General features: G+C 40.3%; 1 protein-coding gene across 1 annotated transcript in view; it reads left to right on the top strand.

Moving 5' to 3' along the window:
• LOC126193565 (complex I intermediate-associated protein 30, mitochondrial) overlaps positions 1-27577 on the top strand; it is a 56027-nt gene that overhangs the window by 18084 nt on the left and 10366 nt on the right. Inside the window, exon 2 of the mRNA XM_049932697.1 lies at positions 4385-4602. Within this exon, the coding sequence (XP_049788654.1) occupies positions 4385-4602 (218 nt within the window). The remainder of the gene's footprint in view (positions 1-4384; positions 4603-27577) is intronic.

The following is a 27577-nucleotide window of genomic DNA, read 5'->3' as shown; positions in this document are numbered from 1 at the left end:
CATACTATTAATAGAATTTTTGTTGAGCATTAACAGAAGGTTTGTGGAGGCAGAGGAGGCAGCCTCTGTCCATTACACTGATTGTAGTGGGGTGGGGGGGAGCAGTGTAGGAGGAAAGAAGACCTCATGTAGTTCTGGTATTACACTTGTGATTTGCTTTTGTGTGGTAAGAAAGTTTAAGTGACACATAGAAGTAATGAATGCTTATTTCATATGCTTGATGGGCCTGGAATTGCTTCATCACTCATTTCAGAATAAAAGTTGACAGTCAACACAACGGTCACTGTGGACAACTATAATGTTAAAATGCTACACACAGGAACATCTTTATTATTAGATCCCTTAGGTTTGCATTGGATGTACACTAAATGCCCAAGCAGCCCGACATTTACAGAGTTATGGAAAGTAGAATTATCATTTCTTGACAAATGGCATTTTTAATTCCTCTTCCATGCACAATTTTCCCTGTGCACTTCTTTCCAGAGACACCTGTGAAAAGAAATCATGAACCAATAAATTGTGTGATCTTGCTGACCTCCCAGTACCTCCAAAGTGGCTGATCACATGTGTGTGGCATTATGGTTGTTGACTGTGTTGTGTTGCATCAGTATGGTGATTATTATGGTGAGACATCAGCAGGAAGTCCATACCTTTTCAATTTGGGATGAACAAAACCACAAACTATACACCTCTTTTTCCCTTGCAGTCACGTATCTGACTGATGTTTGAAAGCAACTTGTATACAATGAAGGAGTGTGTGGGCTTACCAACCTTTTTTAAAAACAAATTGCATAAAACACTCGGATTCCATTTACTCCACATTTATTCTCGCTTATGTATGTGCAGTTAATTTTTGAATAGACATATAAACTGTAATTCAGTATGGATCATTTAGGAATAAATGAGACGACTCACCGAAAGGTAGAAGCGTTGCATCATTGATATATGCAGAAACAAAAGGTACAGAGCTTGGTTAGCTTTTCGAATGCACTTCCCTTTTCAATCTTGTAGGAAAAGCATGCACACACACACACACACACTCACTCAGTTAAGTGCACTCGCTTTTCTGACCCCCAACATTATGTTCAGTGGGGGCATGGGTTGGGGTGCGGTGGGGGATGAAGAGAGGTGGGAAGCAAGGAAGGGGTTACGGAGAAGCGGCTTGCGGGAGAGTGGGGAGCTGCCTGTGGACTAGCTGAGGGTGCAGATGGCTGAGCACGCAGTTTCATAGACCGGGGTGTGAAATATCAGCACACAACTAGCTGGTGTGGGGACACAAATGGGACAGGGGCAGGTGATTGTGTGTGTCTAACATCCACTCACTCACTCACTCTTGGGGGAGGTGGGGGGGGGCATCGATTTACCTTAGGTTTAGGCCAGGAAAGTTACAGGAGCGGAGGATGTGCTGTAAGGACAGCTCCCATCTGTGCAGCTCAGAAAAGCTGGTGGTGGTGGGGAGGATCCAGGTGGCACATGTTATGAAGCAGCCATTGAAATCTTGCATGTTGTGCTCTGCTGCATGTCGTGCTACTGGGTGGTCCACCTTGTTTTTGGCAACAGTTTGCTGGTGGCCGTTCATTCCAGTCGACAGCTGGTTGGTTGTCATACGAATGTAAAACACTGTGCAGTGCTTGCAGCATAGCTCTTACGCTGCATAGGTGCTTTCACAGTTGGTCTGCCGTCTGATAGGGTAGGAAAAGCCTGTGACGGGACTGGGGTAGGTGGTGCTGGGTCGTTCGTTGGATTGGGCATGTCTTGCATTTGGGTCTTCCACAGGGGTATGATCTCTGTGGCAGGAGATCGGGGGTGGGAGGAGCATAGGGATGGATTAGTGGAGCTTGTGCGGGTGGCGGAACGGGGCACGATGATAGATAATCAAATCCGTGATGAAGGACATGGTTCAGTTGCTCCAGTCCAGGGTGGTATTGAGTGACAAGGGGGGGGGGGGCAATTCTTTTGTGATTGGTCCTTGGGATGGATGTGAGGCCCAGATGTGTGTGAGGATATGGTATGGGAGATCTGTTTGTGAATTACATCTGGAGGGTATTGCCTGTCTGTGAAGGGGCTTGTGAGGCATTCAGCAGACTGGACGAGGGAGCTCTAATCACTGCAGATCCATCTACCACGGGTGGCGAGACTGCATGGGAGGGATTTTTTTGGTGATTGGTGGATTTGATGTGGACTGGGGTGTGGATGGAGCCATCTGAGGGAAGACTGACATTTAGGAAGGTGGCATGATGGATGGAGGAGGATCAGGTGAAGTATATGGGAGAGAAGGTGTTCAGGTTGTGGAGGAATGAGGATAAGGTGTCCTGGCCTGGGGTCCAGATAATAAAGATGTCATCAACAAACCTGAACCAGACCAGGAGTTTGGGTTTTGGGATGCTAGGAAAGTTTTCTCTAGGTAGCCATGAAGAGTTCGGTGTAGGAGGGTGCCATGTGGGTGCCTATGGCACGTGCCACGAATTTGTTTGTATACTTTCCCTTCAAAGGTGAAGTACTTATAGGTCAGGATGTAGTTGGTTAGGTGCACGAGGAATGAAGTGGTGGTTTGGGAACCTGCAGAGCATTGGAAGAGGTAGTATTCAATTGCGGCAAGGCCATGGACAATGAGGGATTTTGGTGTAGGAAGGTTGCATCAACAGTGACAATTAGGGCTCTAGTAGGTAAGAGTGTTGGGGGTGGTGGAGAGCCGGTGTAGGAAGTGGTTAGTATCTTTAATGTGGGAGGCAAGGATTTGGACAATTGGTTGAAGATATTGATCAATAAAGGCCAAGATTCTTTCGGTGAGGGCCCTGTAACCAGTCACAATGTGGCATCCAGAATTGTTAGGTTTGTAATTTTGGGGAGCATGTAGAAGATGGATGTGCAGGCTGTTGTTGGGGTGAAGATGGAGATGCATTCAGGGAAGAGGTTCTGGGAAGGGCCTAAGGATTTGAGCAGAGATGGAGGGTATGTTGGATTTCTGGGATGGGGTCACTTTGGAAGAGCTTGTAGGTGCAGGTGTCTGACAACTGGTGGAAGCCCTCTGCCAGGTAATCAATCCAGTTCATCACAGCAGTGGTGCGATCTTTGTCTGCCGGTAGGATAATCAGGTCAGGATCCACTTTTAGGTTGTGTGGGGCAGTCCTTTCTTCCAATGGGAGGTTATTGTTCTTAGGTAGGAACCTGGGGATGGATAGTGAGGCCAGGATGGAAGTTAGGAATTCCTGGAAGGTGACCAGCTGATGGTTAGGTGGGAGTGTGTGAAGGTCATGGTTGGATGGTGATATGAATTAGGACAGGCAGGTTGTGATTGGATTGGCTTTGGTTGGAAGTGTCGGTGGCAAAGAAGTGTTTCCACTGTGGGAGAGGGAGAAAAGAGTGCATGTCTTTCACAAATCCAACATGGTTCAACCTGGGAGTTGGGCTGGGTGTGAGGCTTTTGGATATGGCTGAAACTTTTGAGGGGCTGAGGATTTCGGTGGGGAGATTAACAACAGTGTTTTGGGATTGTTCCATTCTGGATTTCGTGGAAAGTTGGTAGGAGGTTTTGGAGGATGTGGTTGGTTGGAAAGGTCAGCTAGGCAGGATCTGGGTGCTATGGGAAGTTGATCAGGAGGAACAATGTGGGTTGGATGGGAATTGGATAGCAGGGCCCCAAGGTGGGAGTAGGATGTCAGCAGGCTGTATAACATCTGGAGGCAGTGTTTGGAATATTCTTCTAGATGTTGGAGTGACAGAATTTCAGTTTGGATGATGAGGTGTAGGTAGTGAGGATTGCATAGTGACAGTATTTTGCAGAGGGAGTGGAGATGGTTCAGGGATGCTTACATTTTTTTTATGTATGTATTGGCAACACAGCACTTCTGCCTTTCAGTGAGGCATCTCCTTTATCTCTAAATAATCTGTAATTCAGTACTTTAGTAATAATTGTTGTTTCTTTGTAATGTCTGATGGTCATTTTCCATTTGGTCCATGAATGTTTGAAAATAGATTAATATTTTGCACAGTGCTGTCAGGATAAAAATGTGAGTCAGATAGGTATTCATATCCTCATATCCAGTATTTTTCCTTATTCAGGCAGTGATTTTCTCATTGTGTTGCAACATCCATTAGGCTGTGATCTTTTCACTGTCTTCATTACATCCATGTCTTAGGAACAGCTCTCTTACAGTTAACAGGAGAACTTTGATGCACTTTAGAAGACATAAGGCAATGTTAAATTGTAGTTTTGATTCACTCTATGTGTCGTGTGGATTGGTCATCTGAACAATTCGAATTTTAGTCTACATGCAGATGTGACAAATGAATAAGAAATGGTGTTCTTGAATGTAAGTGCATTGCATGCAGCACTGTGTTATGTGGTTGTGATACTAGTTCAAGATTTTGCTTTGCTTTTCAGGAGAAACAGATATCTTATGGAAATTTGACTCGCCACATATCTTGCATCAGTGGGTTACGACAGCTGATAGTGATCACAAAGAAGGGTATAGTAAATGTGGTTTGAACATCAGTGCTGATGGGACAGCAGTCTTCTCAGGTTCTCTCAGTTGTGAAGTACCAAAAGATGGTCGAATAAAGAAGTCTGGATATTGCAATATGAAATCAGTGCGCCCACAGGTAATAAAATGACTTTCTCTAGAATCCTATCAGAAAGCCAATTCACTTGAGAAAACTATAAAAATTTGAGCCTGAATTGGTGGTCAGACTTAATTTCAGGGCCTAAAACATTTAGTACTACCATTAGAGGCATATAAAAGTAGACAACAGTATCATAACTCGTGAAACTATTAGTTCCCTCCATGGGGAGGAGAGGGGGCTGGTTTGGAGAAGTTTAAAAAGGAAGACAGACCAGGTCATTTTAGACTCCAAGATGAATGGGGACACCTGTTTTTTTTACGTTCAACAAACCTTCCCCCCCTCCCCTTCCCCCCCTCCAGCTTCAAGAAGAGAGCTAATAGTTCTGAAAACTGGGATACTGTCACCTAGATATACGTGTTTATGGACTGTATTAATTTTATCCTTTGTTAAAGGTAAGTACTATTCAAAAATTCTGTCTCGTAATTTTCAAAAATCCCACACTTATTTCTGTATTAGGTGTCATTTGATTATGGCACATCCTTGAGTATGATTCGGAAGAATATCATCTCAAGTGTATGTGAAGAATGCTATTCTGCTCATTTGAAACCAATCTATGTTTATATACCAACTGAAATTTTGTGTGGCGATTGTAACATTTCTTTGGATGAAATATTGATTAAATATCAACATTTGTGGATATTGTACTGAACAGTAATCAGATTCTTATAGAGAATTGACCAAAAAGTGTCCAGGGAGCAGTCTGATTCTGCAATTCATATTTCAGTTTGTTGTCGTTGTTTTCTGTCTGAAGATTAATTTGGTGCAGCTCTCCAAGCTAGTCTATTATGTGCAAGCCTCTTCATCTCTGCATAATTGCTGCAGCCTATATCCATTTGAACCTGCTTACTTTAGTCAAGCCTTGGTCTTCCTCTACAATTCCGCACACTTGCTTCCATTACCAAACCAACTGTTCCTTGTTGGCTCGGAATGTGACCTATCAATTGATCCCTTTTTTTAGTTAAGTAGTAACATAAATTTATTTTATTTATAATTCAGTTCATTATCTCCTAATTGGTGAGTCACTCTATCCATCCTGATCTTCAGCATTCTTCTATAGCAACACATTTCAAAAGGTTACATTTGCTACTTTCTGAACTGCTTATTGTCCACAATTCACTTCTGTAGAAGGCTGTGCTCTAGACATTCGATGTTAACAAGTTTCTATTTTTTCTGAAATGCTTTTCTCGTTATTGCTATCCACATGTTATATCCTTTCAACATCAGTCATCATCTGTTATTTTTCTACCCAAATAGCATAAATCATCTACTAGTTTCAGTGTCTCGTCTCCTAATCTAATTCATGCAGCATTTAATTCAGCTACTTTGTATTACTCTTGTTTTACGTCTGATGATTATTCATCTCATAATCTCTTTTTCAAGCCGGCCGCGGTGGTCTCGCGGTTCTAGGCGCGCAGGTTCGAATCCTGCCTCGGGCATGGATGTGTGTGATGTCCTTAGGTTAGTTAGGTTTGAGTAGTTCTAAGTTCTAGGGGACTGATGACCACAGCAGTTGAGTCCCATAGCGCTCAGAGCCATTTGAACCACTTTTTCTCTTTTTCAAGACACTGCTTCCAGTGATCTTAAGACGTCCTTTGCTGTCTATAATGGAATTACATTGTCATTGGCAAGTGTCAGAAGTTTTATTTTCCGTCTGCTTGTGCTTTAATCCCTTCCAGACTTCTCGTTGGTTTACTTTATGTACAGATTGAACAACATCAGGGATGGTCTACAACACTGTCTCCCTCCCTTCTCAGCCACTGCTTCCCTTTCATTCTCTTTGGCTCCAATCTCTGCACTCTAGATTTGGTAGAAGTTGTAGATAACCTTTTGCTCCACGTATTTTACCTTTGCTACCTTTAGAATTTCAAAGAATGTATTTCAGTCAACAATGTCAAAACCTTTTTCTAACTCTACAAATGCTATAAAAAAGTTTGTTTTTCCTTAACCTATCTTCTAAGATAAGTCATAGGGTGAGTATCGCCTCTGAACTACCTGCATTCCTTGGAATGTAAACTCATTTCTCCCAAATTTGGCTCCATTCAGTTTTCCATTCTTCTGTAAATAGTTCGTGTCAGTATTGTGCAACCATGATATAATAAATTGATGGTTAAGTAATACATTTGTCAGCACGCCTTCTTTGGAATTAGAATTCTTACATTCTTCTTGAAGTTTGATGCTCTTTCACATGCCTCATATACTTACATACTAAGTCTTTCAGTGATCTGTCAAATTCTTCCTACAGTTTCTATGTCTTCCATCATCTCATCTACTTCCTTTTCCCTTTCTGTAATGTTGGCTTACAAATTTGTTTCCTTTATGTAGTCCTTCTGTATATTCCTTCCAGCTTCCTGCCTTCTCTTCTTTGCTTAGTACTAGCTTGCCATCTTCTCTTTAATTTTGTGCCTGAGTAAGCCTTATACAACCGAGATGCGGCAGGTTCCGCAGAAGTTGCCTGCTAATGACTGTTCCACCTCAACAACTGTGCATCTCATCAGCGCGTAGGACACCTTGAGACTGAGAGGTTTTTTATAGAGGGTTTTACCATCCTCGCAATCCGGGTAGTCAAACTAAAATCCCCATTCCCTGCGACACAACATTCCACTGTCGCACCATACAGTAGTTGTTGAAACAAAACCAGAGCTTACAGTAACAGCACACTGGTGGCGCTTACCAGTCCCCAGCTCAGGAACCCCAAGGATGCCAAGGCCATACTCATCAAATGAATGCTGAGTCCCTGAGGGCTTATTGTCTTTTGGAAGCTGTTTGTGTGATACTCTTTTGGAGGTTTTCAGACAAGAAATGTATATTCCACCCGTGTACATGCTAATTTGTCACAATATAAGACAAGAAAAGTGGTATATTCTGTGTTTTATTTAAAAATTAGTACATCAGCAACTCCGAATGCTGGGACTTTCTGAAGCAACAATCTCCGAGGATATCAAAGTTGAGTATCTCATCATATGGAGCAGCTAAGTTATTATGTGAACTTTCCTTAACTTTTCTAGTTTTCACTTATCTTTGTACTTGTGAATGATGGAGGCCCAAACTATTAAGTTGCTGTGCTGGTATGACGGTGAATTCACTATTATAACTGTCCTATTATAGATAGAACTATAGAAACTGTATATTTTATTCTCACTCAGTGTCAGTAGCAATTAAAATGCTTCCCACCTCTCACACATTTAAGGGTGGAATTTTAGAATCTGGATGTCTAAATAAAAGAGTTGACAGGAAAACAAAATGGCAAATCAGGATTGACTAGATGAGAAATTCAACACTACTGAAGCAGGGATGAGTATGGCAAAAGATAGATACTCTGTCTGAGTTTGTTTCCCTAGCTGCTCATGGGATTGAGATGGAACCTTCGAAATCATCTCCTCCTCCTCCTCCTCCTCCTCCTCCTCCTCCCAGTGGGAAAGGTGTACTGCCTGGGAGTATTCACTCCTTAACTCCCTTAACTCTAACAAGGGTGTGGTCACATGCCGTGACATTATGGATATTGACATAGCCGAACTTAAACAGGAATGGGCATTACAGGAGATAGCTGACGTAGAGCAGAGGATGCATAGGAATAATGGAGAAATTGAGAAGACCTCTACCTTCATTGTGACCTTTAATTCTCTGGTGTTGCTGGACCACATCATGGCTGGTTTCCTCCAACTTAGGGTTAGGCCTTATGTACCTAACCCTATGTGGTGCTACAAATGCCTGAATTTTGGTCACATAGCGCTGAGTTGCCAGGGTGAAGCGACCTGTAGGAAATGTGGAAAGGCAGCCCATGAAGCTGGGATTGACTGTCCACCTCCAGCAGTCTGCGTTAACTGCTCTGGCAGCCACCCAGTCTGGGCCGAGACTGCCCTGTTTTTGCAAAGTAATGAAAAATTCAAGAATTAAAAGTCACCAAGTAGATCCCCTGTGCTGAAGCCAAAAAGGAATATAAGGTGATGAAACCTCCCGTATTTACCACTTTTTATGTGTATGTTCCTAAGGTCAGCACCTCGGCGCAGACGTTATCCAGTGTTCAACCATCCTCCACCAGTACCTCTGCTTCCACATGTACATGCCAAGGCAAAATGACTAAGGAGAAAGCAATCCAAGCAGCTGCCACAGAAAAGACCAGCAACAATTCCGTAGTGAGTTTCAAGAGGCAGAGTTCCTCTCAACATCCCATTTCCCCTCGTCCTTGAAGCAACAGGGTGCAGGGGAAGGTTCACAATGTTCAGGTCAAATCTGTCCCAAGTGCTCACACAAACAGCTTCCGAAAGACAATAAGCCCTCAGGGTCAGCTTTCGTATGCTGAGTATGGGCTTTACAGGAGATAGTGGACGTAGAGCAGAGGATGCATAGGAATAATGGAGAAATTGAGAAGACCGCTACCTTCATTGTGGTGTTTCCGCACCACATCGTGGCTGGTTTCCTACGACTTTTTAGACCTTATGTACCTATCCCCATAGTTGTTAATATAAATCGGTGAAAAGATAGTGGTAAATTAAAACCACATTGGTGAAATGGCGCCGGCCGAAGTGGCCGTGCGGTTAAAGGCGCTGCAGTCTGGAACCGCGAGACCGCTACGGTCGCAGGTTCGAATCCTGCCTCGGGCATGGATGTTTGTGATGTACTTAGGTTAGTTAGGTTTAACTAGTTCTAAGTTCTAGGGGACTAATGACCTCAGCAGTTGAGTCCCATAGTGCTCAGAGCCATTTGAACCATTTGGTGAAATGGCTCCCATCCTACAATGGAACTTGCAGAGGTTCAGAATGCATGTGGAGGAACGCCGTCTCTTATCTCAGGGTAGACCACTGTGTCTGTGCTCCAGGAGACTCATTTCCATGTTGTACACCCCTGAGCTACGAGACTATGTACTCTACAAAAAGGACAACATGAGTGGAGAGAGAACTAGAGGAGGCATAGGTATTTTTGTCAGTACCGACTTCCACTCCTCGCCTCTCTCACTTACAATGACTTTACAAGCAGTTGCTGTTTCAGTGCACAGGTGTCGTACATTGACAATATTTCCCTTTACTTGCCCCTACATGATGCACTTGATGAAGAGGTCCTAACTGACAATATTACACAGCTCCCCCACCCCTTCATCGTGTGTGGTGATTTTAATGCACACAATGTTCTTTGGGGCTCTGCAACTATCTGCCCCAGAGGTAGAGCAATTGAGAGGCTTCTTGTGTCATCGTACGCCTACTTGCTAAAAGCGGTACTGAGCACTCACTTCTGCACAGCAACTGGTTTGTTCTCTGCCATTGATCTCTCGCTTTGCTCTCAACCTCTTGCTCACACTGCTCAATGGGAAGTGGTTGATGACTTGCACGGAAGTGATCACTTCCTGATCAGGATTCACCTGCCAGATTGGGTGGAACCTGAAAGGAAACTACTGTGATGGGTGCTTGGTAGAGCCGACTGGACACTTTGTAGCCAGTTGGCCCAGTTCGAACGTTGTGCGAATTTCAAGGCATGGGTGGCTCATATACCAAAATGATCCCCCATGCTGCTGCAACATCCATTCCACAATCCATGGGACAACAGAAGAGGCAGTCTGTTCCTTGGTGGAGTGCCAAATGCTATCTGCAATCAGGACCTGGCGTGCGGCTCTGCGTAAGTTCAAGTGTCGGTCAACTGCAGAGAATCTTGCATCCTTTCGGGTGGCGAGTGCAAAGTGTCACCGAATTATTCGGGAGAGGAAGAAGAGGTTATGGCAATAGTTCCTGAGCAGCATTAATCATTCCACCAAGAGTTCCGTTTTGTGAGAGACCATCAGGAGAATTTCTGGGAAAGGATGCAGGTGCCCCATGGCTACTGTAATGAGGAACAACACTCTCCAAACCAATCTGAGAGACATTGCCCAGAATATGGCAGCGTATTTTGCCACAGTTATTGCAACAGATAGTCAGGATCCAGGTTTCCAGTGCCATAGAGTGATTGCTGAGAGGTGTAGTTTGGACTTTGATCCACTTCTGATGAAGATTACAACTGCTCATTTTCCATGTGGAAGCTGGATTCTGCATTGTCTGTGGCTCTTGACACATCTGCTGGTCACGACAGGATCCATTACAGTATGGTGCAGCATCTCACAAGGTGAAACAAAGATATCCTCCTTGCACTTTTTAATGCTATTTGGGTGTCAGAACACTTCCCCGACTTGCGGCGTGAGGCAATTTTAATTCCTCTTTTAAAACCTGGGAAGGACTGTACATGCTCAAGTAGTTATCATAGCATTGCCCTCGCTAGCTGCGTGGGGAAGACTTGGAGCAGATGGTCAACCACTGCCTTACCGGGATCATAGAATCCAGGCAACTCCTTATTCAATTTCAGTGTGGGTTCAGGAGGTATCACTCCACCATTGATAACCTCGCTCTCCTGGAGGCGGCTATACAACAGGTTTTTCTATGCCGGCATCACCTTCTAGGTATATTTTTTTACACCGAGAAGGCCTACAATATTGTTTGGAGGCATCTTATCTTGGAGCAGTTTTACGAATGGAGTTTTTTGTGGTTGTCTTCCTATTTTTATTCAGTCCTTCCTCTCGCCATGATATTTTAGATACTGAGTTGGTGATGTCCTGTCTGATCACTTTGAGCAGAAGAAAAGTGACCCTCAATGTAGCATTTTAAGTGTGACTGCCTTTGCCATAGCTATTACTAGCATTACACCCATATTGAAAAGTCCTGTCCAGTGTTCTTTGTTTGTGGATGATTTCTCTGTTTTTCTCTTTCTCAAGCCTCACAATGACAACACGTCAGTTGCAACAAACTCTTCAATGTTTGGATGAATGGGCGCAGAAGAGTGATTTTAAGTTTTCCACCGAGAAGTCTGTGTGCTCTTTTTAACTATTCTCATTCCATTTTAAACTTTCCTTAGTTGAGGATGAGGGACACTGTCCTTACTTTTAAAGACACAGTGAGGTTTCTGGGCCTCATACTTGGCTCTAAGCTTACGTGGTTACCACTTCTTAAGGACCTGAAGAAACGGCCACTTAAGGCTTTAAGTATTTTAAAATGTCTTAGCCAGAGTACATGGGGAGCAGATAGGACTTGTCTGCTCTGCTTTTACAGGGCATTTGTGTGATCTTGGCTTGATTATGGGTGCAAGGTGTGTGGGTCTGTGAGACTCTTATTTAAAAATGTTGGATGTGGTGCACCATGAAGGGATTTGGTTGGCCACTGGGGTGTTAAGAACAAGCCCCATACCAAGCCTCTGTGCAGAGGCTGGTGAACCACCACTTAACGTCTGGTGACAGCTACTTACAGTACGCCAAGCATATAAAACACTGTCCACACCCCACACACCTGCCTACCATACTGTTGCTCAGCCTCCACTGGAAAGACTTTTTCGTAACCAGCAACAGGCAACGAGGCCCTGTGGGATTCGTGCACAGGATTGCCTTCTAGAGATGTGTGTGGCCAGTCTTCATGTTTTAAATTATGGTGGGAGCAGATTTCCACCTTGGCTTCTCCAAAGGCCGAGACTTATTTTAGACTTGACGAATTTTAAGAAAGACCGTACATCAGATTTTACATTTCAATCTCTGTTTTTTAACATTCTTGATGTGCATCACAGTTTCACAGTAGTGTACACTGATGGCTCCAAACAAGGAAATTCCCTTGGCTGCTCTGTTGTGTTCCCCAACCATGTCACCAGTATTCGCCTTAATGGCGAGTACACTGTTTTCTCAGTGGAGCTCTACACGATCCTTAAGGCACTGGAGCAGATGCATCGTATTTGGGGCATATTGTTCCTATTTGCTCCAATTCTCTTAGTGCCTTACAATTATTGCCCAGATAAGGAGTTGGTCTGGCTGATATATGACCAACTGTACTTGCTACAAGGGCAGGGTAAGCAGGTGTAATTCTGCTGGGTGCCAGGTCATGTAGGGATATGGGTAAATGAACAGGCGGATTGGGCTGCCAAGGAGGTCTGCAGAGGACAGGATGTGGCACCGTGTCCTATTCCCTTGCAGACTGTCACTTCTGCACTACACAGCAAGTGCATGCAGGTTGTGGGATGAGGAATGGCTGGTGGTGAAGTCAACACCCCCCCCCCCCCCCCCCAGCTGTGGCGTTTCTCCTTCCAGTTGCTCAGGCTAGATGAAGTGACCCTCATGTGTCTTAGAATTGGGCACTGCCCTCTCACGCTTTTTACTACGGCAAGAGGATCCCCCATTTTGCGAAGCTTGTGGTGTGCACATCTCTATCCACCATGTTTTAACGGAGTGTATTTTATATTGTGATGCAGAAGCAAATATTGGTGGGGATCTGCCCTCTATTTTAGCTGATGATGAGACGAGTGTGAATAAGGTTTTAAAGTTTTGTGATGTGTCTGAACTCTGGCGTAAACTTTTAGGTTGGGCGTTTTAGTGTGTTGCAGAGTGACTGGCTTCTCCTTTTTTATTCTTGTGGTCAGCCAACCATGTCCATCTGCTGTATTGTTTTAGCTCCTTATACCACTTCCTTCCTGTGTCATTAATGTTTTACTACTGACGCAATACTTCGTTCCGTGGTTCTGTGTGGGTATGCACAGTTTCCCAACTTTTGTTACCTGTGTTTTACGTGCTGTTTTATTTTCCTGTTTTGTGTATTTTACTGACGCTCGCCTTAATCTGTTTTTGAGCGGGCGCTAAAGACCTTGCTTTTGTGCGCCCATACAAACATGTCAATGTCATGAAAGACAATTATGCAGACTCACTGTCTGACTCTTTCGCTCTCTGCCTTGCTACTGACTCTCTCTCTTACTGCCTCTCGTTGCTCATGTGCCACTTCCTCTCATATAAAACTAAACAATTGAGTACATTGTTAAATGTAAGATTTACAAAATAACAATTAAAAGTCGTCAGAAGATAGAAAGTTACTTACATCAAAAAATGGGCCACACATTGCCTTGCATGTTCTGATATTCACTTTGGAAAAGTCTGCTTAATTTCTTATACCATTTCAATAAATTTTACAGTACAAAATGTAATTACATTTTAGTTAATTATAAACACAGCTGAATAACATATTGTTAACAGTATTTTTGGTTTGCTTGCATGTGGAGCTATCATTTTAAATAATCATAATGAGTAAATATCGTAGCTTTTCAGGAATAGGAGGGAAATAAATTTTCAAGGTTATGTGGTGCTGTGTGGCTGCACATTTCATACCATGAAATTTCTAAGTTGGATTATTAGCAAAAGGCTTATTCCCCGTAGTTGTTAATATAAATCGGTTAGCACATTAATGTGAAATATAATCTGAGATAGTAAACTCATTTGTGCTAATTTCTTAAAGGGCAGTTTACTACTGGAACTGGGTATAGACATAACAATATAAAGTCCAGAAAGTTAAAAATTCATAATAAAATGACCTCTTCAGAGAATATTGACACGAGGAAGGAATTTCAGATAGGGATGGGAGAGTAGTTCCATTTCAATATCCCCCGAAGAGGTTTCCCTAATGGAAGGTTAGTGAAATGCTCTTCTACAATCCTGAAGGTGGAATGTAGACAATTTGGAAAAAGGATTACAAGCCAGTCCCCAGAGGTAAACTATCTAATGTGGATGTAAATACCAAAAATAGTGAGATACAAGTGGTGTGAAGCACAAAAACATTAAGTCATTAAATTATATAACAAAAATCATTGGTAATACATGTAACACCCAAAATAACACCCAAAACATATGAAATTATGAAGGTATAGCATTAATAGTGTGTAATACTTCAGATACAAACAATTTGAAATATAAAAATTAAAGTGGTATGAGGTATCAGTTACAACAAAGCATCCTAAATACATATATGAGATACTCCCAAGGTGTGAATCAAAACCAGTTCAAAAACATGTGACATAGGATTCCTTTCTAAATAGAAGATACATTTTTACATTCATCTTGAAATTTCATTTTTCCATGTAAGTTGTTTCTTCTGATGGGATCTCCACCCTCTACAGTCAAATGTCGCACTTCGGGTAACATTGTCTTTTCAGTACTTGAAACCACACACTGTATTAGTTTCCATCCTAATGGATGACATCACATAAAATAAACAAAAATATTACCTTGTGTTATATGAGTACAGACTCAATGTATATATGATCGATCATCTTCTGTCTGCATCACAGGATACATAGCATCATAGTGTCATCTTGAAGTTTCTGACAAATTATATATTTTTAAAAGAAAAGCTGTATCTCATACTAGTAAACTTAACTTTGAACTTTACATTTTCTATATAGTACTTAGAATCCAGTAAGTTTATATATATTATGGTGTAAAAAAATGAGAGTTACTTGACCAAATCTTGGCCAGTATGTCATTCAGTTAGCATTTAATTAACCAGTTACTTAGTTAAACAGAAAAATCATGACAGAAGGTATTCACAAAATAAATGAACTTAAAGTTCTAACACTTAGTCTAAATGTGTCTTGAAAAATCAGATAAAAACATACAGTTCAAAGATAATCAAGTTGCAGATTTGCTTTCTGGACCATTCCTGAAATCTAAAGTTGAAGTCAACATATGATACATGAGAAGGATTTCAGTGACAGAAACATATGCATAAGGAAAAGAGCTGAACCGGTTGGGTGATCGTCGCATCGATGACATAGTACAAAAGATAGAGGAAAAACTTACTGCATGTTATGAATGCAGAAAACCAGAAGACTGACTCCCCATATATTTCCCTGAATATCACCCCCCACGTCAATGAAGGTGATACCCAGATATAGGTGTGGCCACTGATACCCAGTTATAGATGTTGCCACACAGCAACAAACAATGGCTTAAAAACAAATTGGAATAATAAGCTGTGTAATATAAGATAGACATAGTAATATCATATGAAGTTAAAACAAACTAACCCTAACATGCTACTGAAAACTGAAAACAAACTTAAATATTCTTTGTTTACACAAGAAGAAAACCGAAATTCTAGACATCAAAAAATGGTTAGGTGGCGCATGCAGTTCCAGACTACTATCACAATTATAATACACAGCATAAGATATAAACGTAGAAGTCAAAATTATGAAACAAGATACCATGAGTCAAGGAGGACAGAAGAATATACATATGCATACGGAACAATCATTCCAGATATCATCATCAGTTCATTTGAAGAATGTCACATCTAATATCACCTCAAAATTCCATCTCCCTAAATCATATTTCTGCTGCACAGGATAGGATTAGTGAACAAACAACCAAAGTTCATCATCCACACACAATGTGTTTGAAATTTCAAAGGCTTCCCGCACCAAAGCTACAAACAAGAAGAAATTCAAATAAGACAAGAAAACTAGAAAGAGCCAAGTACATGTAAGTGTCCAATCCAATAGAATTAAACATAATATCTAATTAAGGTAGTTGTATTTATGAAGAATGTCAGTAAAGAATGAAATGTAATGCAAGTAGATAAATTATCTGTTGTCACACCTGGACAGAACAGAAGGATGCAATTTAGGTAAATCATTTGTTGTTACACTAGGACAAAACAGAAATCAAATAAATAATTATCTGTTTTCACAGAAGGACAAAACAGGAAGCTGCAAAGCTGAAAGGCCAAATCAGAGAACACACTATCGAACATTCGGCAGAGTAATGGAGTCATTCATAGAAACAAAACCATTAACTTCATATCCTCATCATAAGACTTCAGTAGAATGACTTCAGACTTCAATAGAATGACTTCAATAGAATGAATTCAGCAGAATGACTTCAATTGAATGATTTCAATAAGAATCCCATTAAATACTTCATGGAGTCAGACCGCAAAACACAGTTGTACCAAAAATGTAGAGAATAATACATGTGCTGCATTACCTCCTTCTCAAAGCATCATCCAATAAGTGTAAGGTATAAGACATTATGTATGAAAGTGTAACAGGTGTGTAATGACTGACAATATAACATCATAATAGTCACTCAAAAGCATTGTATTCATGTACGTGAAAAGCATAAAGGCATATTAGTGAAAACACATAATAAGCATGTGACAGTTATAAGCATTATCAAAGCATAAGTATCATAAGTATTATATTCATGTATATGGATATAGTCCCAATGGTTGAGTAACAAGTATAATGTAAGCTTAATTATTGAATCCTCCACAGTTCTACTGACAATCCATAGTATCCAGCATCATAAGAAATGATTTGTGTAATCTCACGTATAAGGAATGTGTAAAACTGTACAAGCAAATACCACATTAGCAAGGGACCTTGAGTTTGCGACATGCATGATACACAAAGAGTGAACATCTCATATAGTGATGAAATCTCAGTCACTATATAAATAAATGAGTAATCAACTCAAATATCACTTCACTGTTCTCCAATTAACAAATTTCAATCTTTCAGTGCACATATCACTCAGTTCAGTAAGGCAAATGTGATTTGTCAAAGGCATTTGATTGTGTGAACCATAACATCCTTTTAAGTAAATTAGAATTCTATGGTGTCACGGGCAGTGCTGCAAAATGGTTCAAGTCATACCTCACTAACAGGAAACAAAGGGTGTCAGTGCAAGGGAAGGGACTAGTGAATTAAGTCATCAGTCATCATCAGAATGGGAAGAAATTACATGTGATGTCCCACAGGGGTCCATCTTAGGGCCATTGCTTTTTCTTGTGTACATTAATGATCTCTCATCAGTTACACTGCCAGAAGCAGAGTTCGTTTTGTTTGCAGATGACACAAGTATTGCAATAAATAGTATGTCAAGTGTGGTTCTAGAAAGATCTGCTAATGATATTTTCATGGATATTAATAAATGGTTTAAAGCCAACTCACTGACATTAAACTTCGAAAAGACTCACTATATGCAATTCAGAACCTGTAAGAGGTTTCCACCCAGCATATGCATAAAATACGAAGAAGAGCAGATATAAGAGGTTGACAGTCTTAAATTCCTGGGATTACAACTTGATAATAAATTCAGTTGGGAAGAGCACACCACAGAACTGGAGAAACGCCTTAACAAATCTGTATTTGCAATTCGAGTGTTAGCAGACATAGGCGACATAAAAATGAAAAAGCTTGCATACTTTGCCTACTTTCATTCCATAATGTCATATGGTATAATATTTTGGGGTAACTCTTCAAGTCAAACAAAAGTTTTCAGAGTCCAAAAGCGTGTAATACGTATTATTTGTGGAGTAAATTCACGGACGTCCTGTAGAAACCTCTTCAAAGAACTGGGTATACTAATTACTGCCTCTCAGTATATTTACTCATTAATGAAATTTGTCCTAAATAATATATCTCTTTTTCCAACAAACAGCTCAGTTCATACATACAATACCAGGAACAAAAATGATCTGCACAAGGACTTAAAAGCACTTACTTTAGTTCAAAAAGGGGTCCACTACTCAGGAACACTCATCTTCAATAATTTGCCAGTAAACATAAAAAATTTAGTTACAAATAAAGGTCAGTTTAAAAGGAGCCTGAAAGACTTACTAGTGGCCAACTCCTTCTACTCCATTGATGAATTTCTTAATAGAAACAAATGATGTATTGTATATATTCATACTATTAGTATTGTTATTTCAGCTTAAAAAAAAAAAAGAAAAATTGACATGTTCCACATCCACGAGGATCTCCTCAGCACGGATCTATGTAACGAAAACTAATCTAATCTAATCTAATCTAGATTTGTGTGAGAAGAATGTGGTATGATGCACAAAGAGTGTACATCCCCCTGACGATGCAAGTTATTTCTTTACAACAACCAAAGTCTTATTGTATTGGCTAGTAGTCCTTTCAGTAATCATCTGCAACTCTCTCTCCACAACCTGTCTTTTACAAATAGGAACTGAATGGTTTTATAAAGAAAGGCTGGAGGTCTTTAAGCCTGAACTTACATGCATATTTCTTAACTCTACCTTGTTTCTCAGTAAATAGATCTTTATAGAATCTCAACACTTCTGCCAGTTCTGACTTCCCATCTCCAGTAAGTTGTCAGCTTCTTTCATCTTGTCAGTAACAAGTTTATCAAAACCCCTATCAGTTTTATCATTACTTGACAGATAATCATCATCTATGTAGCCTCTTTCTACCCCAATGTCAAAACCATATATTTTATTACCAGATGTGTCACCAGCTTTTAAGTGTAATCTAGTACCACCCGAAAAATGTGTGTTGGCATTAGAAAAATTTACTCAGATCTTTACCCAGTTGTTTTTCAATACCCAATCCATGCCTAGCAATATCTCCCATTGAGATCACTGATCACCAAGCATCCTTGCTCAAAAACTGCATTTTCAACATGAAATGTTATTAAAGCCTGTTTGTTTCCAATTTTACTAAACTTATCTGTAGGATATGGGAAATTCAGTGTACTCAGAACTAGGCTTAACTCTATCCCCAAAGTTTTTAGAAATAATAGAAATTGCGCTACCTGTGTCAATCAAACAATAACCACGCCAATCTCTAACTGTGATTTTGATGTACGGACTACCACATAAATCCTGCTGTTTGTTAATGTTAGTTTCTCTAAGCAAATAACCCTCTATATCTTCAAAATATAAATCTTTCTGCAAATGGTTCTCATTATCATTAAATAGCTACATAGGACAAAGTGGTACCTGTGTGCTTGCATCATGAATAACTTCTAGTGCTTGAGTGGACTTACAGATTGGACTTCAATAGGTGTACTCATTAGTGCTGCAAGTAAAAACTGCCTGAAAATGATCAGCAAACTGACTATCTGAGCTAAATTTGACTCGTCCTCACCAACATCTCTGAAATGTTCAATAATCCTCGTATTTACCTCACAATATTGTGTTCTATGTTCTGGCATTCGCACAAAATATCACTAATGTCGATTGGAACAAGTTGACTCTCCTGAGCCTTACCACTGGTCAGGTCATGATCAATTGCTTCAGCATAAACCATACTGTCCAGCTCTTCTATATTAAGCGTATCAGCTTCAGCTTCAACTGCTAAATCATTAGTGGTGACACCATTCATTAGTGCTGACACCATTCACCTGGGTGTCACACACTTCCACCACTACTGACCCAGCATAAGCCTCCCCATCCTCATCACAGTTAGCCACTAAAGTCTCCTGCTCACAGGGTACATTAAAATATCAATACCAAAGAAATCACTGTGAACATCTACATCTTCCACAGAACATCCAGAGTTAAACAGTTTTACTAAACTCCTTCTTCAAGTTCATAAGGTTACACAGTACATTTCTTACCACTGTACATCTCTTTAATTATAATATCCCAAAACTTACTTTCAAAATTAGTTGCTTTAACAGGATGGTCACATACACACTCATAATCACACTCCTCTTGATCTGAATTTTTCACTGCCTGGTCATGAAATTATTTACCTCCTCCACCTGACAAACACCAAGTGAAGGTATTTAAAAAGTTTTCCTGGTTCTGGTTACTATGATTTCTGTTCTGAATATTACCATTACCATTCCTATTATTATTATTACAGTTATTACTGTTGTTATAAGTATTACGTTTACTTTTGTTACAATTTTGTCTATTTTGCTTATTATTACAGTCGACACAGTTGAATAAGTAATAGTGAGTAAAAGACATTTAGAGCCAGTAACTATATTTGCACTTCCAGGTAAAATACATTGAACACAACAGCCAAGGAATATTGCATTAAACACATAAAACTCAGAGTGTACAATAGCACCTCAGAGGTCTGTTATATTTCACATGATGCACTTTGCTGCCATCTCACACGAAATATATTGTTCACACAGTTCCAGCACACCCCTTTAACATATATTTTGTGGTTTGCCTTCACAAGATACAGCAAATAACCCCACAGTCTTTTCAGACTTCTCTTTGTCCAAGGGTTTTGTCAGAAGGTCAGCCAACATGTCTTCTGTGCGCAGGTAGTCCACGTCGATGTTCTGTTGCTCTATCTGGTCACAAATAAAATGGTGCCTTATATCAATATGTTTTGTCCTAGCACTGGTGACATCAATTTTAGCTAGGTCAATAGTTCCTTTATTGTCACAGAAGATCATTGTAAGTTCCATGATGAAATTGGGTTCTATTTCACATATTAGTGTTCTTAGCCACAATGCTTCCTGCGTGGTGTAAGATACGACCATATATTGGTCTCTATGATACTCAATGTAACAGTTTTTTGCTTTTGACAGCACCATCAAATGAAGTGCGCCCCCCCCCCCCCCCCCCCCCGCCACCCCATGAATTTAAAGCAGCAGCCAATAGTAGAGTGCCTATCTCCCAATTCACTCCCCCAGTGTGCATCGCTGTAGCCTTCTAGTTTTGCATTACCTTCTCTACGGTATCTTAAATTGTGGTTGGAAGTTCCTCTTAGATACTGGAATATCCTTTCCAATGTGTTTCCTTTGGGTCTTTGCAAAATCTGCTCACTGTGTTGGTGGTAAAAGCAATATCAAGTCGTGACATTTGAGACAAATATAACAGACTCGCTAATGCTTCTAAATATGGAACATTTTTATCACATTCCACATCTGTCTCATTTATATTTAACTTCACCCCTACTTCCACTGGAGTAGTTATGGGTTTACAATCACTCATGCTAAATTTCTTTAAGTTTTTTTCTGTGTATGATGATTGATTTGTGCTCAGTTCTTGTTTCTCTTCATCCTTAGTGATCTGCATACCTAAATAATGTTTAACTTTTTCCAAATCATGCACCTTAAACTTGGTTTGAAGCTGTTTCTTAAACATACTCATTTGGCTTTCATTTTCAGTCAGGATAAAAAAGTTGTCCACCCATATTGCCATTATTATTATTATTATTATTATTATTATTATTCCTTCTCTTCCCCCTTTATAGTATATACAGGGCTCTGCCTTAAAGTGCTTTGTATTCACATTTATTAGAATTTTATGTAGACATCAATTCCAGCAATTTCCACTCCATTTAAGTCCATAAATACTTTTTCACAAATGCCAAATATTTTCCCTTTCCAGTCTGGTTTTCATGACTTCTCTTGGTGAAATGAAATATGTCTTCTCTTCCAGTTTCCCATTTAAATGTGCTGTTCTTGCATCCATATGATGAATTGTTAAATTTCATTTTGCTGCCAAGGCTAAAAGATATCTCAATGAGGCATACTTGACTACAGGTGGAAAACCTTCTTTGTAATTTACCCCTTTTTTCCAGATATCCTTTTATTACAAGTCATGCTTTATATCTTTGTGATGAATTTTTGGGCTCTTCGAAGTGAATATCCATGGTTTCTTATCTGATGGCGTATATACCCATTCGAAGGTTTCGTTCTGAGATAAACATTCCAATTCCCTCTCCATCGCTTCTTTCCATTTTTGATAGTTCGGGCCACACATTGCTTCTTCTGCTGTTGCTGGCTCATTATTAAAAGACTGGGCTGCATACATCTCAAAATCCGGATATTCTTTTGGTTTTGGTATGCGAGAAGAGCGCCTTACATTGTTCTCTTCATTTTATTCGTCCTCAAACTCATGGTCATCATAAATAGTCTCCATTTGTCTTTGACTGTCATCTTCCTGTTCTTCATTTTCTCCTTCTTCACATAATGTTTCATTCTTGGAACTAGGTGCAGTTAATTTAGTGGTCTTGCCCTCTTCAGAGTCCTTTCTATTTTCAAAGAATACTACATATCTGCTTGTAACTATCCTTTTATTCAATGGATCCATTAATCAATAGCCCTTTGGATTCTCACAATAGCATACAAAAATATACTATTTAGCTTTTGGGCCCCATTTTCCTCTCAGCTGTTTTGGAATGTGCACCATTACATCACGCCCAAAAACCCTTTATTGCTTAGGTCAGGTTTCCTTCCTACCTATATCTCATAGGAGGAGCTATTCCGTTATGCTTTTGTAGGTGATCTATTGTTCAAATCTACAGCTGTTAATACCGCCTCTGCCCAAAAATCTTTTGATAATCCAGCATCTGTTGTCATGCTCCTGTTGTCATTCCCCTTTCTTTTCTGACAATGGTCCTATTAGCCCTCTCAGCAACCCCATTTTGATATGGGCTGCACTTTATGGTAGTTTGATGCCTGATTCCCATTTTTGCCAGAAGTGTCTTCAATTTCTGGTTAATATATTCTCTCCCATTATCAGACCTGATGATCTTAATCTTCTTTCCCATCCACCTTTCAACCGTATGATATTCCTCAAAAGTGTCACTTTGTCTTTGGAACATAGTAAATAAACATGAGTACATCGTGAATAATCATCAGTAAACATAAGAAAATAATAACTCCCACCTATGGATTTGCGCTCCATTGGGCCACAGACGTGTGTATGGATTAACTGTAAGACCTCTGCAGATTTACTTTTACTAGTCTTAAAAGGTAGCCTCACTTGTTTTCCTTCCATGCATATCTCACAAGGGTCCTTGGATACACTATAATTCTGTATTCCCTTTACCATATCCCTTGTTAAAGACATACTCTTTCTATTTAGTTGTACAAGTCAGCAGTGCCATAAAAAACCTTCCACTGAGTTTACTGAATGACTAACACATCTATGTTTACTGTCAATGGTATCTAACTTAAAAATACCCCTTTTGTTACTTGCTGCAGTTCTCAGTTCACCATTTTCATTAATTACTCTTGCTCTGTGCATGTCAAAAGTGACTGTATTTCCCTTCTTGACAATTTCCCCTACAGACAGTATGTTAGCGCAACATTTTTTACATAATGATCATCATGTGCCATAACCATATCGGGTTCACGATTTATACTTACATGTAGGTATAGTTTCCCAGCCAAATGATATTGGAGCTTGCTGCCATCAGTAGTACATATTCCCATATGAGTCTTATCTTTAACATCATAAAGAAGAGATTTGTGTTTAACAATATGCGTAGATGCACCTGAGTCTAAAATCCATTCCAGTTGTCAGTTACCCACATCTCCAAAAGAATAAAAACATGAGAGTGCCTTACCTTTATTATTGGTCCCTCTCTCTGGACTATCAGCAGCATAGCCTCTTTTGCTGCGTGTCTGACCTTGGGTTTACTTTTTCTCTGCATGGAGACGCAATATGCCCCTTTTTCTGACATCTATAGCACCTCACTGTTTTCTTCGTTTTGTTTTTTGAATAAAGAGCAGATACAGTTTCCTTGTCAAATACATGACAGCTTGAAGTACTCTTTACATCCTGTACAATTTTCATTTTAACACTATTGTCCGTGATTGGTATACCTGAGCTTTCCAGCCCCATAATCATAGGCGCATACCTTTTGGGCAGTCCTGCAAACAGTGGTGTCCCTATCCATTCATCAGCGATTTCAAACCCAATGTTTCTCAGTCGGTTGAACATGGCTATTATTTTGTTGATGTGTTCGTCTACGCTCTTGCATTTGTCCAGCTGAGTAGTATCCTGAGTAATAATCCTACTTTCCTTGTAAGACCTCCATCCTCAAATGAACTTCATAATTTGTCCCAGACTCCTTTCGTTGTTGCAGCTTTTTCAACGTGAAAACATAATTCACTGAGTCAACCAGTAATATTAACTTTGATTTTGATTTCCTATCCTTACCTGAATAAGTCTGACCTGTGGGTTTCATTGTCCTGTCTACCACATCCCATAGGTCATCCAAATGTAAATAAGCTTCTACTGCAAATTTCCACATTGCATAGTTTTCGTGACTCCTAAGTCTTTCAATCTGCGGAATTTGTGCCACACTTGTTTTAACAGTAACTTTGATTGTTTTTTTAATGTAAATAATAATACAAAAGAGTTGTGTTTGTCTTGTAAGGATAACTCGTACTTCACATAAGGGCACTACTTGGAACTTTTCCAATACTTTCTCGCTACTATATTATGGATATACTTATTCCACATGCATCACTGGGGCTGTAACCTATTAGAGTTGACACAGTTGAATGAGTAATAGTGAGTAAAAGACATTTAGTGCCATTAACTATATTTGCACTTCCTGGTAAAATACATTCAACACAGTGAAAACAGTGAACCAGTGGTGGAAAATAACCACAAAAACAGTCGTATTGATATTGTTAAATGTGATTTGCAAACCAAAAAAAGTGTTATTTATGAGTCTTTCAGATCCCCTTCATGAAGCTTTACACAATGAATATTCCATATTTGCAAAAGTAAACCTGGAGCTACATTAAATGCTGTATTGAAGAATTTATCAGAAACAAACAATCTGAAAAAAGATGACCACGTTGTAGTCGTTGGTGGCGCCAATGATATTTACAAAAATTAGAGCAAGTCAGCACTCACAGTTTACAGGAAGTTATTGCCAAAACTGAACAACACAAATGTTAACCTAATAAACCTACCAGTGCGACATGATGTCCCGCAGTGGTCGTGTGTTAATTCATAAATTGAGCACAACTAAAACTAAATCATGTGCACTTGCTAGACATAAGCAAACTGAAACGTGAAGAAAATACCAGGCACAGACTTCACTTAAACAGAAATGGAAAGCTCAGGTTAGTGAACCAGATAATGGAACATTGTCAGGAGCTGCATAAAACCACAGACCCAATCATCTTAGATTATAATCAACAAGTTGTTTTAGGCTCAATTTCAAGCAACATGATTTTACGGAACTAAACCCCTTGGATTGGAAAGAACCCTGTTCACATTCCAAATAAACTGACTTGGAAGTGAGTAAATTGTCATTACAGTGCAGTGTTAACAACTTGTGTAATAATTGGATTCAGAACACGGTGTCACAAAGTGTTGTAACATATCATGCATCTAAATGTGCAGTATCTTAGGCATAAACTCACTTTGCTGCAAGTATTTGTGGATGTGAATTCACCAAGCCTGTTAGCAATTACAGAACATGGACTAAAAGACAATGAAATTGAGTATTACAAATTAGGTGGTTATGTGTTAGCAGATAGTTACTGTGGGCAACAACACAAAGGGGGTGGGGTGGCAATATTTGTAAATGAACATCTTCCATTTAAGAAAATCTCATTTGTTGAACAATACTGCAAAGAAGGAACAATTGAAATGGCTGTTGTTGTGGTCCAAAAATAACAGATCTATTAAACTCATATGGTCTCACAAATATATTGAACTCTGACACTACAGTAACAGAGTCAAGCTCCAGTAAGATAGATTATGTAATAGTCAACAAAAATGTAAAAGAGTATTAACTTTCAAAGTGTTGATTTCCATTACTCAGATCGCTACTGTCAGGAATATTTAAGGTTTGTTGTACCAACAGCAACTAAGATAATTGAGAAGAAGCGGATCCTGAATAGCACCAACATCAGTGCCTTCAAAATTAAGTTAGCAGAGGAGAAATATATATGATATTGACTGTTTATATAAGGAAACAAAGCTACATATATTTCAGAAAAGTACAATCAAGCGAAAAAACTTTTAAGACAGACCTTTTCCACTTGAGGAAACAGATAAATAATGATGCAATAGTGTGTTCAGCCAGCGTAGGTAAGGCATCCTGGAGACTAATCAATAAACATTTTAAAGCCACCAGCAAGGGACAGAGTGAACCAGTTAGCATTATACATGAGGGCCATCTAGTGAAAGATCCAAATGAAGAATGTAACTCATTCAATAAGCATTTTCTCTCTCCTTTTGACCAACCAGCCACTATTATAGATCTACAGGCTGGCACACCAAATGATGTCACAGATGATATAGAGCTCGGATTTATGAAGGTGAATCAACAGGAAATATTTAACACAATACAAAAGCTAAAGAAAAAGCAGTCAGCTGGATGGGATGGTATCTCAAGTGTCGTGTTAAGGAAATGTGCCAATGAAATAAATAAATTCCTTGCCTATTTTATCAACTATAGTATTAATGTAAACATATACCCAAATGCCTTAAAAATAAGTGTAATTCAATATTTAACACAATACAAAAGCTAAAGAACAAGCATTCAGCTGGATGGGATGGTATCTCAAATGTTGTGTTAAGGAAATGTACCAATGAAATAACTAAACCCCTTACCTATCTTGTCAACTATAGTATTAATGTAAACATATACCCAAATGCCTTAAAAATAAGTGTAATTCAGCCAATTCATAAGAAGGGAAGTAAAGTAGTAGTTTCAAATTATACACTCCTGGAAATTGAAATAAGAACACCATGAATTCATTGTCCCAGGAAGGGGAAACTTTATTGACACATTCCTGGGGTCAGATACATCACATGATCTCACTGACAGAACCACAGGCACATAGACACAGGCAACAGAGCATGCACAATGTCGGCACTAGTACAGTGTATATCCACCTTTCGCAGCAATGCACGCTGCTATTCACCCATGGAGACGATCGTAGAGATGCTGGATGTAGTCCTGTGGAATGGCTTGCCATGCCATTTCCACCTGGCGCCTCAGTTGGACCAGCGTTCGTGCTGGACGTGCAGACCGCGTGAGACGACGCTTCATCCAGTCTCAAACATGCTCAATGGGGGACAGATCCGGAGATCTTGCTGGCCAGGGTAGTTGACTTACACCTTCTAGAGCACGTTGGGTGGCACGGGATACATGCGGACGTGCATTGTCCTGTTGGAACAGCAAGTTCCCTTGCCGGTCTAGGAATGGTAGAACGATGGGTTCGATGACGGTTTGGATGTACCGTGCACTATTCAGTGTCCCCTCGACGATCACCAGTGGTGTACGGCCAGTGTAGGAGATCGCTCCCCACACCATGATGCCGGGTGTTGGCCCTGTGTGCCTCGGTCGTATGCAGTCCTGATTGTGGCGCTCACCTGCACGGCGCCAAACACGCATACGACCATCATTGGCACCAAGGCAGAAGCGACTCTCATTGCTGAAGACGACACGTCTCCATTCGTCCCTCCATTCACGCCTGTCGCGACACCACTGGAGGCGGGCTGCACGATGTTGGGGCGTGAGCGGAAGACGGCCTAACGGTGTGCGGGACCGTAGCCCAGCTTCATGGAGACGGTTGCGAATGGTCCTCGCCGATACCCCAGGAGCAACAGTGTCCCTAGTTTGCTGGGAAGTGGCGGTGCGGTCCCCTACG

The sequence above is a fragment of the Schistocerca nitens genome, chromosome 1 (assembly GCF_023898315.1).
Source record: "Schistocerca nitens isolate TAMUIC-IGC-003100 chromosome 1, iqSchNite1.1, whole genome shotgun sequence".
NCBI lineage: Eukaryota > Metazoa > Arthropoda > Insecta > Orthoptera > Acrididae > Schistocerca > Schistocerca nitens.
This window is presented reverse-complemented; position numbering and strand designations above follow the sequence as displayed.